Genomic DNA, 14,726 nt, shown 5'->3' on the forward strand with positions numbered 1-14,726 from the left:
TGTATATTAAAATAAGAAGGAAAGTGCATCCTATACTGTGCGTTCTTAGTTCTTTCCATCCTGTTGTAATCTAGAAAACTGGTTACCTAGTCTAAACTAAATACTAATGATTTATGAGATAACATGAGATGATCCTTCAGGTTTAATATATCTGTATACATTTAAGTCTCTTTTATGTTTCTACTTTCATAAAAACAATTTATTGTGTTGTGTGTTGAGTACTATGAACATTGAACCTAATACTGCCTCGTAAATTACTACTTTCATTTATTAAAATCTCTTAATATCTTCAAAGGAGAATAAAATAATTTAATCTCCCATCTTCCTCCTCAGAAAATAAGGATGGAAGCACATGCAAAGTTCGCAGTTCTTTGGCATCTCACAAGGGATCTCCATATAAATAAGTCATCATCCTTTGCGCGTTCTTTTGACAGGTTTGTTGCATTTGATATTTGGATTTGCAGTCAGATATCTCAATGTCTCTTTTATTGAATCCTCTGCCTAGTTTGGCAGGGGTAGAAAATAACTTACAGATTTTGTTTTATTTATTTATCTATCTATCTATTTATTTATTTATTTATTTTTAACTTACAGATTTTATAAAGAAAACTTATAAATTGTTTTTTTTAATCTAAGCTATATTAAAATGTATGGCATTGAAGCACCCAGAGCCCCTTTCTTTCACTAGATGACTATTCATCAAGACCCTACTATGTGCCAGGCACCATTCTAGGTGTCAGGGATGCAGCAATGAATACAGCCTTTTTGAGTCTATATTCACAGTGAAGTTTCATTTAAACAGTTAATTATGTATCTGCTTCTCCAACAGTTATATTCAGTCTTCTGCCTGAACTGGACATAATAAATCTGTTGCTAAAATACTGACAGACCACTTACGTGGATTCAGAGAACCTGTAGCTACCTAAGAGTGGTTTCGCTACTTGTCTATCTAGACCACTTAAGATGCCTCACACCCCAAATATAAGATTCGCATTAACTTCCAAGGAGAGGCTATTATATGGTAGATTCAGATATTGGCACTGGATAATAGGAGTCTCACCAGCAGGTCTCCTGGAGGAGGCCATAGATCTGACTCTCCTACTATGCTTATAGCCCCAGCTCAGGACCAGATGTGTGCTTTACTGAGCACTACTTTTTCCATAGCATCACCATTTTTAAATGATCTGCTGTTGAACCAGTACAATGAACGAGGTGCTTGGCTTAGGTACTTTATAAATGCCATCTCTATTTGACAACTCCCTTTTCTCATCATACAAATGAGGCACTGAAGGACCAGAGAAATTAAGCAGCTTGCCCAAGACCACACATGAGGTCGAGTGGATAGCCCACATTTGAATCTTGGGTTTTCTGATTCCAAAACACATCTCCGTACCTTTCACAGAAGGTCTTTCCTTGACTTAAGCACTTAAGTTTGATTTGGTAAAGAGATTGGGTACAGAAGAGCATGTAAGAAGTGCTGACTTGCAGGGAGTTTAGTATTTGGTGATATGAGCCAGGAATATGTTGCTGAAACAAGACTAAGAGGTTTTTTTCCTATTCTTTAGTATCTATCTTATAAAGGTAATGTATGCTTGTGAAATAAAAAAAAAAAAAAGTGTATAAGAAAAGAGAGAAAGACCATTTTCTCCTTTCTCATATCTACTGAAACTGTAGGGATTAAGATGATTAAAGTGCTATGGTCACCAGTTATCCTGAAGTATGATTACTTTTTAAAAGTTAATTCAAAATAGTAAGACTTAAATAATACTGATTTAAGAAAAATTAGTGTTAAGATTAAAGTTGATGTTCTGTTGCTTTAATTATTGGTGTTCATTGTAGGTCACTGTTCATCATGTTAGATAGCCTGAATAGCCTCGATGGTTCTACTAGCTCTGTGGGACAAGCCTGGCTGAACCAAGTGCTACAAAGACATGATATTGCAAGAGTTTTGGAACCATTACTGTTGCTCCTGCTTCATCCCAAAACCCAGAGGGTGTCAGTGCAGCGTGTACAAGCAGAACGTTATTGGAATAAGGCTCCCTATTATCCCGGAGAAGAGAGCGACAAGCATTTTATGCAAAATTTTGCCTGCAGCAATGGTGAATATCACATGGAAGTAGGACAGCTTTATTTAAAATTAAATTATTAAAATAAAGTGAGAGGTGAACATGGTGGTGATTGGCAACAGTAAGGTGTTCCCCATGGGCTTTTTCTCCCCTCCACATGTGCCAGCAATCCTCATTGTGGGCCCTGTCAGAACATACTCCGTCAGTGATAACCTTAAGAGGACTTGTCTCTCTTTATCAGTTGACTCTTTCAAGGGAGGAGTCAGCACAACTCTGGTCAAAGACAGTCTTCAATTTTGATGAAAATGCCTTTATAATTTAATTAGCAATTTTGATCATTCAAGGCTGGGGAGATATTTCATTGGGAATGTATAATCCTATAGTGCACATTTACATTTCATGAATCATTTTCCTCATCTGTGAAATAGTAGTAGTAGGACCCACCTTTCCAGGCTTTATTGTGTACATCAGACATTGTCCTGTGACATGTTTAGTGCGGACTGGCATATCCTAGTGTTTGTTAAGTAATCAGTATTACCACTTGAGGTTCACACTTTACAAATGGTCAAGTGATGCCATCTATAACATATGGCTGCATAGATTAGATTAGTCTATTACACTTCGGAGACTAACGATGCCCACATACATCATTTGTATCTTAACAAGTAACCCTGTGTGGTCAGTGATAGAAAGGTCATTTTCCTGAGCAGATAGCTGATGCTGAGAGGGCAGTGGCTTTCTCACAGTTCCATGGCTGCTGAGTAGTAAACCTGTGACTGAGCCATTGTGCTTCTACTTCCTATTTAGTGTGTTTCTACAAGCCTTGTTTCCTTTCTCCACCTGCTTTTCCACCACTTATTCTGAGTCTGCCTGGGGCATGTTCCACCCTGCCTGTCACCCCAACTTCTTTGTGTTAGCGCTTTCCCCGCTCCAGTTCCTGCCTAACTGCTGAATTCTCCCCTTGCCATGAGATCAGCTTCCTTACCTGTAGGGGCACTATGCTTTCCCTGAGCTTTATAACATTTTCTACTCCTATGAAAGGAAGCCTTCTGCTCTAGGTGAAAGAATGCCAACAGCTTAGTATGCCCCCTAAAAGGTACAGAAGGCGATGAATATGTTTGTGATCCTCTCCTAAGTTCAAACTCTCTAGAGAGCAGTGATGTTTTTTCCTTCTCTCACCCCCATTATCTCCAGGTTTAGGCATACTAGATAATTCATAAATACTGAGTTGTATTGAAATCAAGGAGATCATATATATTATATATAATTTATATATAATATATAAATACATATTATTTGTATATAATATATATTTTACATATATATGTATAATCAACTACCAAACTATTTGAATTCTTAGAAATAGTGTAACTAAAGGAAATATCACACAAAGAGGGAAAAAAACTAAAATTTTGAACTGCAGTAAAAATGATACCTTATTTGGGGAAAAGGGAAAATTTTTATATTGTTTCTGTTTTAAATGTGTTCTGTTTAATTCAATTAATAGACATTCTATTGTTGAATTGTCTTTACTAAATTCTAGTTACTAGTCATCTACAAAATTTTCTAACTTAAAGGATCTAAAATAGTAAAAGTAAAATATAATTTTAGTAGGGAAGTATAAATAGGTGATGAAGGTAATGAGTAAAAATCTTGAGTTCAGTCTACATTTCAATTATTTTAATATGTTTTATAATTTTCCTTCTGTACTGTTTTTCTCCTATGCCAGTAAGCCAAGTACAACTCATTGCATCTAAAGGAAATGGTGAAAAGCCGCTTACCATGGACGAAATAGAGAACTTTAGTCTCACTGTTAATCCATTGAGTGACAGACTTTCCCTTCTAAGTACCAGCAGCGAGACAATTCCAATGGTTGTATCTGATTTTGACCTTCCAGACCAGCAGATAGAAGTTCTCCAGAGTTCTGACTCTGGATGCTCACAGTCCTCTGCTGGGGACAACTTGAGTTATGATGTCGATCCTGAAAATGCGAATGTCCAGGAAGATTCCCAAATGCCAAATGCCTGCTCCCCTGATGATGATGTTCAGCAGGTAGTGTTTGACCTGATATGTAAAGTTGTAAGTGGCCTCGAAGCAGAATCTGCATCAGTCACGTCCCAGTTAGAAATGGAAGCTATTCCCCCAAAGCACAGTGATGTAGGTCTGGGTGAGGAGGCACTTAAAACTGATGATCAGTCTGCTCAGCAGAGCCAGAGTGCTTTGCTGAGTAATGATGGTTCTCCATTTCTGTCTGTGTCTGCGGAAGGAGGCCCTGAGTGTGTGGCAAATGGAATCTCCAGAAATAGTTCCTCACCTTGTATTTCAGGAACCACACAGGCTCTCCAGGACTCTAATGTTGCTTCCATAGAAACCAAATCTAGACAGAGGAGTCACAGTAGTATCCAGTTCAGCTTCAAAGAAAAATTATCAGAAAAAGTCTCTGAGAAAGAAACCATCGTTAAGGAGTCAGGTAAACAACCAGGAGCAAAACCTAAAGTAAAACTTGCCAGAAAAAAGGATGATGATAAGAAAAAAACTTCAAATGAAAAACTCAAACAAACCAGTGTGTTCTTCAGCGACGGTCTAGATTTAGAGAACTGGTACAGCTGTGGAGAGGGAGAAATTTCTGAAATTGAGAGTGACATGGGTTCTCCAGGATCACGGAAATCTCCCAATTTCAACATCCATCCGCTCTATCAGCATGTGCTTCTGTATCTCCAGTTGTATGATTCATCAAGGACTCTGTATGCTTTCTCTGCTATCAAAGCCATCTTGAAAACTAACCCTATTACTTTTGTAAATGCCATTTCAACCACTAGTGTAAATAATGCGTATACCCCTCAGTTGTCTCTGCTTCAGAATCTCTTGGCCAGACACCGGATTTCTGTCATGGGCAAAGACTTTTATAGTCACATTCCAGTAGACTCAAATCATAACTTCCGGAGTTCTATGTACATAGAAATTCTCATTTCCCTCTGCTTGTATTACATGCGTAGTCATTACCCAACTCATGTCAAGGTCACTGCACAAGACTTAATAGGCAATCGAAACATGCAGATGATGAGCATAGAAATTTTGACGCTTCTCTTTACTGAGCTGGCAAAAGTAATAGAAAGCTCAGCAAAGGGTTTCCCTAGTTTTATCTCTGATATGTTATCTAAGTGCAAAGTTCAGAAAGTGATTCTTCACTGTTTGCTGTCATCTATCTTTAGTGCACAGAAATGGCATAGTGAGAAAATGGCAGGTAAGAACATGGTTGCCGTGGAAGAAGGTTTCTCAGAAGATAGCCTTATCAATTTCTCAGAAGACGAATTTGACAATGGCAGTACACTCCAGTCACAGCTTCTTAAAGTGCTTCAGAAGCTCATTGTTCTAGAACACCGAGTAATGACTGTCCCCGAAGAGAATGAAACAGGTTTTGATTTTGTTGTATCTGATCTGGAACACATTAATCCCCATCAGCCCATGACTTCTCTTCAGTATCTCCATGCTCAGCCAATTACATGTCAAGGCATGTTTCTCTGTGCAGTGATACGAGCTTTGCATCAACACTGTGCCTGTAAGATGCACCCACAGTGGATTGGTTTAATCACATCTACTCTTCCTTACATGGGAAAAGTTCTGCAGAGAGTGGTTGTTTCTGTGACACTACAGCTTTGCCGAAATTTAGATAATTTAATCCAGCAGTACAAATACGAGACAGGATTGTCCGATAGTAGGTAAGGGTTGATTTTTAACTTTATCACTGACATTTTTCACATCATGACTACATAATTGTCCAGAAAATCAGTTACAATTTGAGTAAATAAATTAGTGGTTATCAGTTACAAATAGTACAAGGTTATAAATAGTATGTTATTTTCACAAAGGAGGAAATTCAGCTTGAGGGAGAGTATTAGTAAAAGAAATCCAAAATGGAAAAGAGGAGTATTTAAACAGGCCTTTTTTCTCCTCTAAGAGTTGAAATTAATTTTGATGTTCTTCTTGACTGAGCTGGCAAAAGTAATACAAAGCCAAGCAAAGGGTTTCCCTAGTTTTATTTGATAAGTTATCTTAGTGGAAATTAATATCACACTAAAAATAATTAAAAATAACTGTTTTCCCATCTGATTTTTTGTTTCCAATTTTTATAGTTTAGTGATGTCTTCCACCTGTATCCCCATGCTCAATTAATCTGTCAGAAATTAGCCAAGTGTTTAATAGACAAGTGTCTGCTTTATGTCCTGTATAAACTTAGCTAAATTTGTATTGAATATTGTAAAATATGAGAAAACTGTCTGTATCATCAATATTGATCACCTGCTATTATGTAGTTGCTAGATATTTACTGGCTATATATATATTGAATTCTTTAGCCAAAAAGAACTCTAGTACAACTCACTTGTTTTAGATATTAGGATATAAAAACTTCTAATGTGTACTCTTAGTCATTTTTTCATGTAATATTTTTTGAGCACCTACTATGTGCCTAGCACATACTAGACATTTACTATTGATAAAACATGAACACTTCTTTCACAGAACTTGTGTTCAAATGAATGCATTTTATTTCAGACCTCTGTGGATGGCATCAATCATTCCACCAGATATGATTCTTACTCTTTTAGAAGGGATCACAGCCATTATCCATTACTGCTTATTGGATCCTACTACTCAGTATCACCAAGTAAGACTGCATGAATATTTGACACCTTTGAAAAGACAGAGGTTTAACACCCATTTGTAAACCTCGGTAATTGGTATGTATTTTTACCCCCAACTTTGATAGCTTTTGGTCAACGTAGACCAAAAACACTTGTTTGAAGCCCGCAGTGGAATCCTCTCGATTCTTCATATGATCATGTCCTCTGTGACATTGCTTTGGAGCATCCTGCATCAGGCTGATTCTTCAGAAAAGATCGCTGTTGCTGCTTCTGCATCTGTTACCACTATTAATCTTGGAGCCACTAAGGTTAGTCAATTCACACTTCCTCTGTGTATAGTCACAAAAAACTCAAAAGAGTTTTTTCTGGGACTTTCCTAAAGATTTTATTCAGAATTTGTGAATAATTTAAGTAGAATTTATGGCACGCTATGTGAATTGAATAATTAGTTCTCAAATAATTTTAACTGTCTCATTGAGAAATGATGTATCACATAATTCATGCATTTATAAGTATATACAATGATTTTTTTTTTCTAGTACATTCCCAGAGTTGTGAAACTGTCACCACAGTCTTTGAATATGTCCACCACCACAAAAAGAGTCCTGGTACCCATTTGCAGTCACACCCTGTTCCCCTCGCTAACTCCATTCAACCACTAATCTGTTTTTTCTGCATATACATTTGCTTTTTCTGGACATTTTTAATAAATGGAATCATGTGTTATTTGGTCTTTTGTATCTGGTTTCTTTCATGTGACAAAATGTTTTTGAGGTTCATTCATACATAATTTTATTCCCTTTCTTTAGGTTGTTTTAAGTTGACATTTTAATATGCAAAACCCTCCTAGAAAACAATTTAGCAATATGCACAGAGAGCTTTAAAGGTTTTGTAGTCTGTGACCTAGTAATCTACTTGAGTAATGAATTCTAAGGTAATCAAAATTATGTGAATATATATATACATGTATATATCATTATAGCCTTATTTAGTGGCAGAAAGAGAGATCCTAAACAGTAAATAAGAAAAATGGTTAAATAAATTATCCTTTTAATGTTACATTACAGAGTTATTAATAATTGCAGTTTTGAAGAAATCTTAGTGGATGGAAAATGTGTAAAACTGTAGTGAAATAAGGATGTTATATAAATGAACAAATCTTGTATTTATAGTTATATAAAAATGATATGCAGAAGAAATTAGTGTGCTAATAATGACTATCTCAGTATAATATGATTAATGGTTGAGTTTTTAAGTTTTTTTCTTACACTGGCATTTTCCAAGTTTTTCCTTCATACTTAGAGGAAAATTATATTTGAAAGCATGTTCTGCAATGTCAAGTTGTTGAATTGATATCCCTCAGTTACCTAATCTTACTTGTAGACCTGACTCCCTAGATATGCAATAATGGGAGAACAACTGAAATTGAGGGAAGAGGAAGGGCAGAAACTCAAAAATTTTTACTAAGTACTTATGTTTAGATTAAATATGCTTTTCTGTTGTGTAATTTCACTTAAATATAAAACACCCCCTTTCCTTTTTAAAGGAATCTACTAATGTAATTGAATTTCATTGATACGTTTTCTTATTGTCATATAGACTCTTGCATCTGGCTGATTGGCAGTTGTCATTTTATAGGGTTTGGGGTTTTTCTTCTTTTCCAGTTAAAATAACCATGATTGCCTCTCTTAACACTATTAAAGTTTCCTCTACTGTTATTTCGGTAGCAAAACATGAAAGTGCTATATATTATTTTTTAAAAAAAACTAGAAGTACAGTCTAGTTATTAATGTGTCATAAGTTTTAATTAACTTGTCATTTGTTTAAATTGTTTTAGAACTTGAGACAGCAAATCCTTGAATTATTGGGCCCAATTTCAATGAATCACGGTGTTCACTTTATGGCTGCTATTGCATTTGTATGGAATGAAAGAAGACAGAACAAAACCACCACCAGGACTAAGGTATCTATTTAACTATTTGTTACTGTTGTTGTTTCATTTGGTAAGCATTTGGTGAGAACATGCTAGTTTTCAACTCTCCATTAGTTGCAGTGGGGCTGGGATGGGATGGGGAATAGAAAACAGTAGTTTTTCTACAGGTTTAGATAATGTATTCATTGCCTAAATGTCTTAAATAAAAAGCATTTTATGCAAGAAAAAGAAATTAGTATGATGGTAACTATATTTGAAATAGAAAAGTTAACATAATGTGTTTTTTAAGATTTTATTTATTTATTTATGAGAGACACAGAGAAAGGCATAGGCATTGGCAGAGGGAGACTCAGCCCCCACCCCCCCACCTCCCATCCTGGGATCACGCCCTGAGCCTGAAGGCAGAGGCTCAACCACTGAGCCACCCAGTGTACTTTTTAAATGTTAGTCATTTAGGGTACAAAGCAAGATTATGGAGTTTTTACCTTAGTTTTTCATTAAGACATTATAGCTTAAGTAGTTCATTTCTAAATGTAATCTATATATTGGTTTACCTGGATTATATGTGAGATTTTTGCTGCTCTGTGAGTTTGAAAGCTCAAAAATGTTCTAAATTGGAAATAGTGACTCATTAGAATATTCAGGCTATTAAATAATCAACATTCACATAAGATATATGATTTGTCTAGTTCAAGGTTTCTGATGTGTTATTTTTGTGCTGATTTCACATCACATATATGTTGAAGTTTCAAAAGGAATGAAAATAAACATTCCTACTTATGACATTTTTTTTCCATGGGATAATTGAATAGCAGATACTACATGAGACAGAAGTAAAATCCTGGATTATTTAAAATCAGTCAAGGACCTGTGGTTGAACAAGGTATATCAAACATCTGCATTTTTCTCTGTTCTTCTTTCAAATTTGAGAGTAGAAGAATTTGGAAAGACATAAACCAAAACCATGACAAAAGAGAGAGTTGACCACAGAAAAATAAGTGTCAGCAAAATTTTGCAAGATGAAAAAAAACACAGGTCTGAGTGGTAACTGATTTAATAAAGAAAATTGATAACCAAATTGCTGCAAGAAAGGAACCAGTTGCCACTGTAAAACTACAGATAGTCTTTGGAAGTGGAAGTGTCAGGTGCTTCTAAATATAAAGGGTTGGGATGGGGCTGAAATCTGGAAGATTGATTGAAAATTTATATATAAGGAGCAGCTAACTACTCCTAGATTCCTTTTCCCCAACTCATATGACCACCAACTGTTATGCTACCCAAGCGGGAAACTGGAGTCAAGTTTGCTCTTTAAAGTGTTGGTTAAGAAAGGCTCTGAACCCAAGGGCAGAAGATTCATACAGGTAGACATTAGACTTCATGATGAAAACAGACAGGAGCATTTGCAGAAAGTTTATATACTGAAAAGTGGGCATTAGCTTCACCCGAGTGAGGTAGCACGAAGCCATATGGTCCTTAGGAATTTTGAGGATTCCTCCCTGGGGAAATGACCTGACCAATAAAAAAGACCTAGAGGTACTAAAGTTTTTGGGTCTATAAACAAAAAACTAGGCTGTAGTCACCACACAGGGAGGCCTCCCTACCGATCCATATTACACACAAATGTTTGATTTCTCATTACTTTTTAATAACCTTTTTCAAGGGCAATAATAGCATGGTTGTTAAGAGCATAGACTTTGAAACCAGATCCCTGGGTTTCATATCCTTAGTTTACTCACTAACTGATTGACCCTGAGGTTAAAAATACTACTTTATGGGACTGTCAGAATTGGAAGAATATATATCTACAGTACTTAGAACAACACCCAGCACTTAATAAGCACTCTGTAAATATTAGCTATATTTATATAAATATTACATATTTATTTATATTCTTCACATAAATATAGAGCCAAATATATTGAATAAATATGAAATACCAGCCACATGACAAAAGCCTCTAATATGATAGATAGTGACCAGAACAACTAGATAAAGTCTAAAGAAATAATGCAGGTAACAGAATAACAGGTAAGTAATAATATAGTAATGCCTTTCCAAGAGATGAAACTATATTGCATCCATGATATAAGTTATAAGAAAGACCTTTGCAAAAATTAAAATTTTTCTTAGATATAAAATTTTTTATAGCAGACACCAAACAAAATCAGTTTAAGGTCAGAAGAGAAAGTGGAAAAAAAAATAAATAAAAATAAAATAAGAAAGAAAGAAAGAAAGAAAGAAAGAAAGAAAGAAAGAAAGAAAGAAAGAAAGAAAGAAAGAAAGAAAGAAGAGAAAGTGGATAAACACCAGAAATAAAATACAAATTTAGAGATACAGAAAGTAGAGGCAAAGAGATCAGAAAATTAGGAGTGATACTGGGGGGGGGGGGGGTGTCACTATCTTCTTGCAAAAAGAAGAAATTAAGGAGAAAAAATATTAATGAAATTGTACAAGAAAATTCTCCAGAAATGAAGGAAATCCGTTTCTACACATACTGTGAAAAGAGATCTACACAAAGATCAGGATGTAATTTCAGAACACTGGATATCAGAGATCTGAAAATGTTCTGAAGAGAAAATACTGATCCTATTCAGTGGAATAATGATATATTTGTTAAGAGCAGTGCTGGAAATTGTGATGGGAAAGTTAGTTTCAACCTATAATGCTATATCTAGTCAAACTGTCATTCGAAGCATTTTGAAACTGCAATATCTATATTTTAAAAAGGCATTGCCATCAATTCACACTTTCTCAGCTACTGAGATGAAAGAAGCATCTCCACTAGAAGAGGAATAAAAAAAGGAAGAAGACATGGGATCCGAGAAATAGGGGTTTGGACACAATAGACAAGGAACAGGAATCTCAAGGCTGATAGTCAAAGAAAAGAGATCAGGATGTTAATGTGTAGCAAGCCCAGGGAGTACCAAGCCAGGGTAGAACAAAAAGACCTCTAACAGATGTCTCAAGGAAAAAATAAGAGAGAGAAGAGGAGGAAAAGGTAGAAGATTAATTACCTAATGCATTTGAATATGTAATGAGAGGTTTACAGTTGTTGGAGTATTTGGGGGATGAATCTGATAGAAATGGAGAAAACCAAACAAAAATAAAGCAGTTTATTAACTCTAGAAAGAACAGAAAGTAAAAGAAAGGTAATGACAGTATAATACACAGTACAACAGTACAACCATACGTAGTTAAATGAATATTGGATATTGATTAAAGTAAAATTATGACATAACTATGTTGGGAAGATAGGGAGAAAAGTGTAAGGAAGCTAAATTTTTGTCTTCTGAAGTAGGAAGTCAATAGGAAATTGAAAAAAATCATGAAATAGGAAAAAATAGCTATCTGTATTACTCAGAAATAAACAAGAGCTGAGTTGAGCATGATTGCTTTGGGGTGTGAGATATAGGATAGGACACAGCTGTCTTTTCTTGTAAGGCTTATTGTCCTGTTTGATTTTTTGAAATGATGTATATACATTGTATTGATATATATATTTTTTTAACCTAAAGTAATCAAGAGACTTGCAAAGTCTTTTATATTAAAAAGGGGCCATGAGGGCAGCCTGGGTGGCTTAGCGGTTTAGCACCGCCTTCCGCCCAGGGCCTGATCCTGGAGACCTGGGATCGAGTCCCACATTGGGCTCCCTGCATGGAGCCTGCTTCTCCCTCTGCCTGTGTCTCTGCCTCTCTCTCTCTTTCTCTCTCTCCCTCCCCCCCCCCTGAATAAATAAGTAAATAAAAAATCTTTAAAAAGGGGGGGGCATGAAATATTCTCTTAATTCTGTGATTTCTCTTAAAAGACTTATGTACCCACATACATACAGAAATACAATGATGTGTTTATTCAGGTCATTCCTACAGCCAGTGAAGAACAGCTTTTACTAGTAGAACTGGTTCGCTCAATCAGTGTCATGAGAGCAGAAACTGTTATGCAGACTGTGAAGGAAGTTTTAAAGCAGCCCCCAGCCATAGCCAAGGACAAGGTAAGAAGAGCTTTCCTTTGCTTTTATTTATAGTTCTATTTCAGAAATGATGCTGGTAGGTAAGATGTTTTTTTGTACAGTAATGTCCTTTTAACTCTTACAGATTGCAAAGAGGAAGGCATGTTGCCCTCACTCTACTGTGATAAAAATATTTATCAGTATCTGCAGTGACTGCCATTGGGATCTTTCCTGTAGCCAGTGAAGAGCCATTAACTGCTAAGATCTCTTATGTGAACATTTAACGTAGTTAAGAGTTGTATGACTGAATTCTTAGGGGAGGTTTTTTTTTATGGTCATTTAAAGGAAGAACATGCAACCAGAACCTAAGGTCTGCTTACTACAATTGTTGCCTTTTTTTTCTTTTCTGGTTTTTTTTTTTTTTTTTTTAACAGCTTCTTTATTGCTTTCTCTTTAGAACGAATGTCTAGCGTTTTGCCATAACCTTAGTTCTACTTAGTGTCATTTCTGGACCATGTACAATCTCAAACTTTTCAAGGGCCACAGAAACTAAATAATATAGTCGGCATTCACAATGCATTGCCTCTAATTAGGCAGATAAGAAGTCTCCAGATCAGTAAAATTATGGACTTCTCTACTTTCTTCTGCTCTTTGTTCCAGCAATCCTAAAAGATATTTTCAGAGAAAATATTTATGACCTGTAAACATTAGACTGTAAGCCAAGTCAAAATAAACCAAATCAGATCCTTAACAGAATTATTACATGTATCTAAAAATGTTTGTTTTTTTTAATTTTATCTTTTTCTTGAATTCCCAATGGGAAGAGTATACTTGTGTATGTGTGAATAGCTAATATTCATACTAGCTTCGTATTAATTGGCTTACTATTCCTACATCACCCCTGAGGCATTTGCAATAGGATTAAAGTTGCCTATGAAAGCTCAATTCATAATATTTTGAGCATCTGCTTGTGCCAGACATTGGACTAAGCACAGAGGATATGGAAATAAGTACTAGCAAATTCTGCCCCACCCCCTACAACTGCTCTAAGTTCTGAAGCCAGAACTTGATTTGATACTTGATTTTTCTTTGTGTGATAAAGGGCAACTTTCAAGGGAATAGTTGATACTAAAAAGAAACAAATTGGTACATGTCAGTGGACATCAGTATCATTTTCTTGCCTATTTCTTGCCTATTGCTAGTTTCTAAGGGCAAGTGTTTTTTATTGTATGTTAACACTTGGTACTCTCTAGTTAAAGACTACATTAGGATACTATTAGTAGTTGATATCAGATTTGAATAAGCTACACTAATTTAGTAGAAACTTGTAGTAAAATAGATTTAAATTCAAATTTCATAAAAATCTTCAACCCAATTCTGCTAGCACCAAACAAGTATACGCTGATTAAAATAAAACTGATCTTGATGCTTACAGAGAGTAGATGATCATTGAAAAGTAATGGCTGGAGTGTCAAACTTTTGATGTATTGCAGGTGGGAATTGAGAATCTTTTGATTTCTTCTGTGCATTTTCAATTTTTTAAACAGCTCCAGGGTTAAGTTTTTTTTTTCTACTAAATGAAAGAGACTTTGCGAGGCCTTTTTTATGACAAACTAGTGTTTTTGTTTTCTTTTAATGTTTAGATTAAAAATTGGCAGTAAAGTACAGAGTAGTTGCAACAATAAAAAAGCAAAGGCAGCGTTTTTCTTCACTGTAAAATTGATTTCTTTTGTTTATAGAAACATCTTTCTTTGGAAGTCTGCATGCTTCAGTTTTTCTATGCTTATATTCAAAGGTAAGATAACCGATGTGGATCTCTCCTTACTGCATTAGCAATGTGTCAAAGATAGGGAATAGAGGAGAAAAACACCTGAATTCTTTCAAGTTGCTAAGTTGTCCTTTGGAAACGAAAAATGTTAGAAACATTGCCTATGGGTGTATTTATACAAGTCAGTGGGTACGTTAATGAGCTTGCCATAGAGATCCTGCACCTAAAGACCTAAGTTTATTGAAGATATACTGGATACTGAAGCAGTGAATTTTAAGAAAATCATTTAAATATAAGTGAAAAGCTGAATCCAATTCTTGAAACCATGCTTGTTGCTGCCGAATTCACTATTATTTTGATATAGGTGAAC

General features: G+C 35.4%; 1 protein-coding gene across 1 annotated transcript in view; it reads left to right on the forward strand.

The window, feature by feature from the left end:
• Positions 1-14,726, forward strand: part of DOP1A (DOP1 leucine zipper like protein A) — a 73,664-nt gene that overhangs the window by 39,398 nt on the left and 19,540 nt on the right. Inside the window, 8 exon segments of the mRNA XM_038554630.1 lie at positions 334-434; positions 1,840-2,099; positions 3,796-5,785; positions 6,621-6,732; positions 6,835-7,017; positions 8,547-8,672; positions 12,496-12,630; positions 14,328-14,383. Coding sequence (XP_038410558.1) covers positions 334-434; positions 1,840-2,099; positions 3,796-5,785; positions 6,621-6,732; positions 6,835-7,017; positions 8,547-8,672; positions 12,496-12,630; positions 14,328-14,383 — 2,963 coding nt within the window.

This window comes from Canis lupus, chromosome 12 (assembly GCF_011100685.1).
Source record: "Canis lupus familiaris isolate Mischka breed German Shepherd chromosome 12, alternate assembly UU_Cfam_GSD_1.0, whole genome shotgun sequence".
In the NCBI taxonomy this organism is placed as follows: domain Eukaryota; kingdom Metazoa; phylum Chordata; class Mammalia; order Carnivora; family Canidae; genus Canis; species Canis lupus.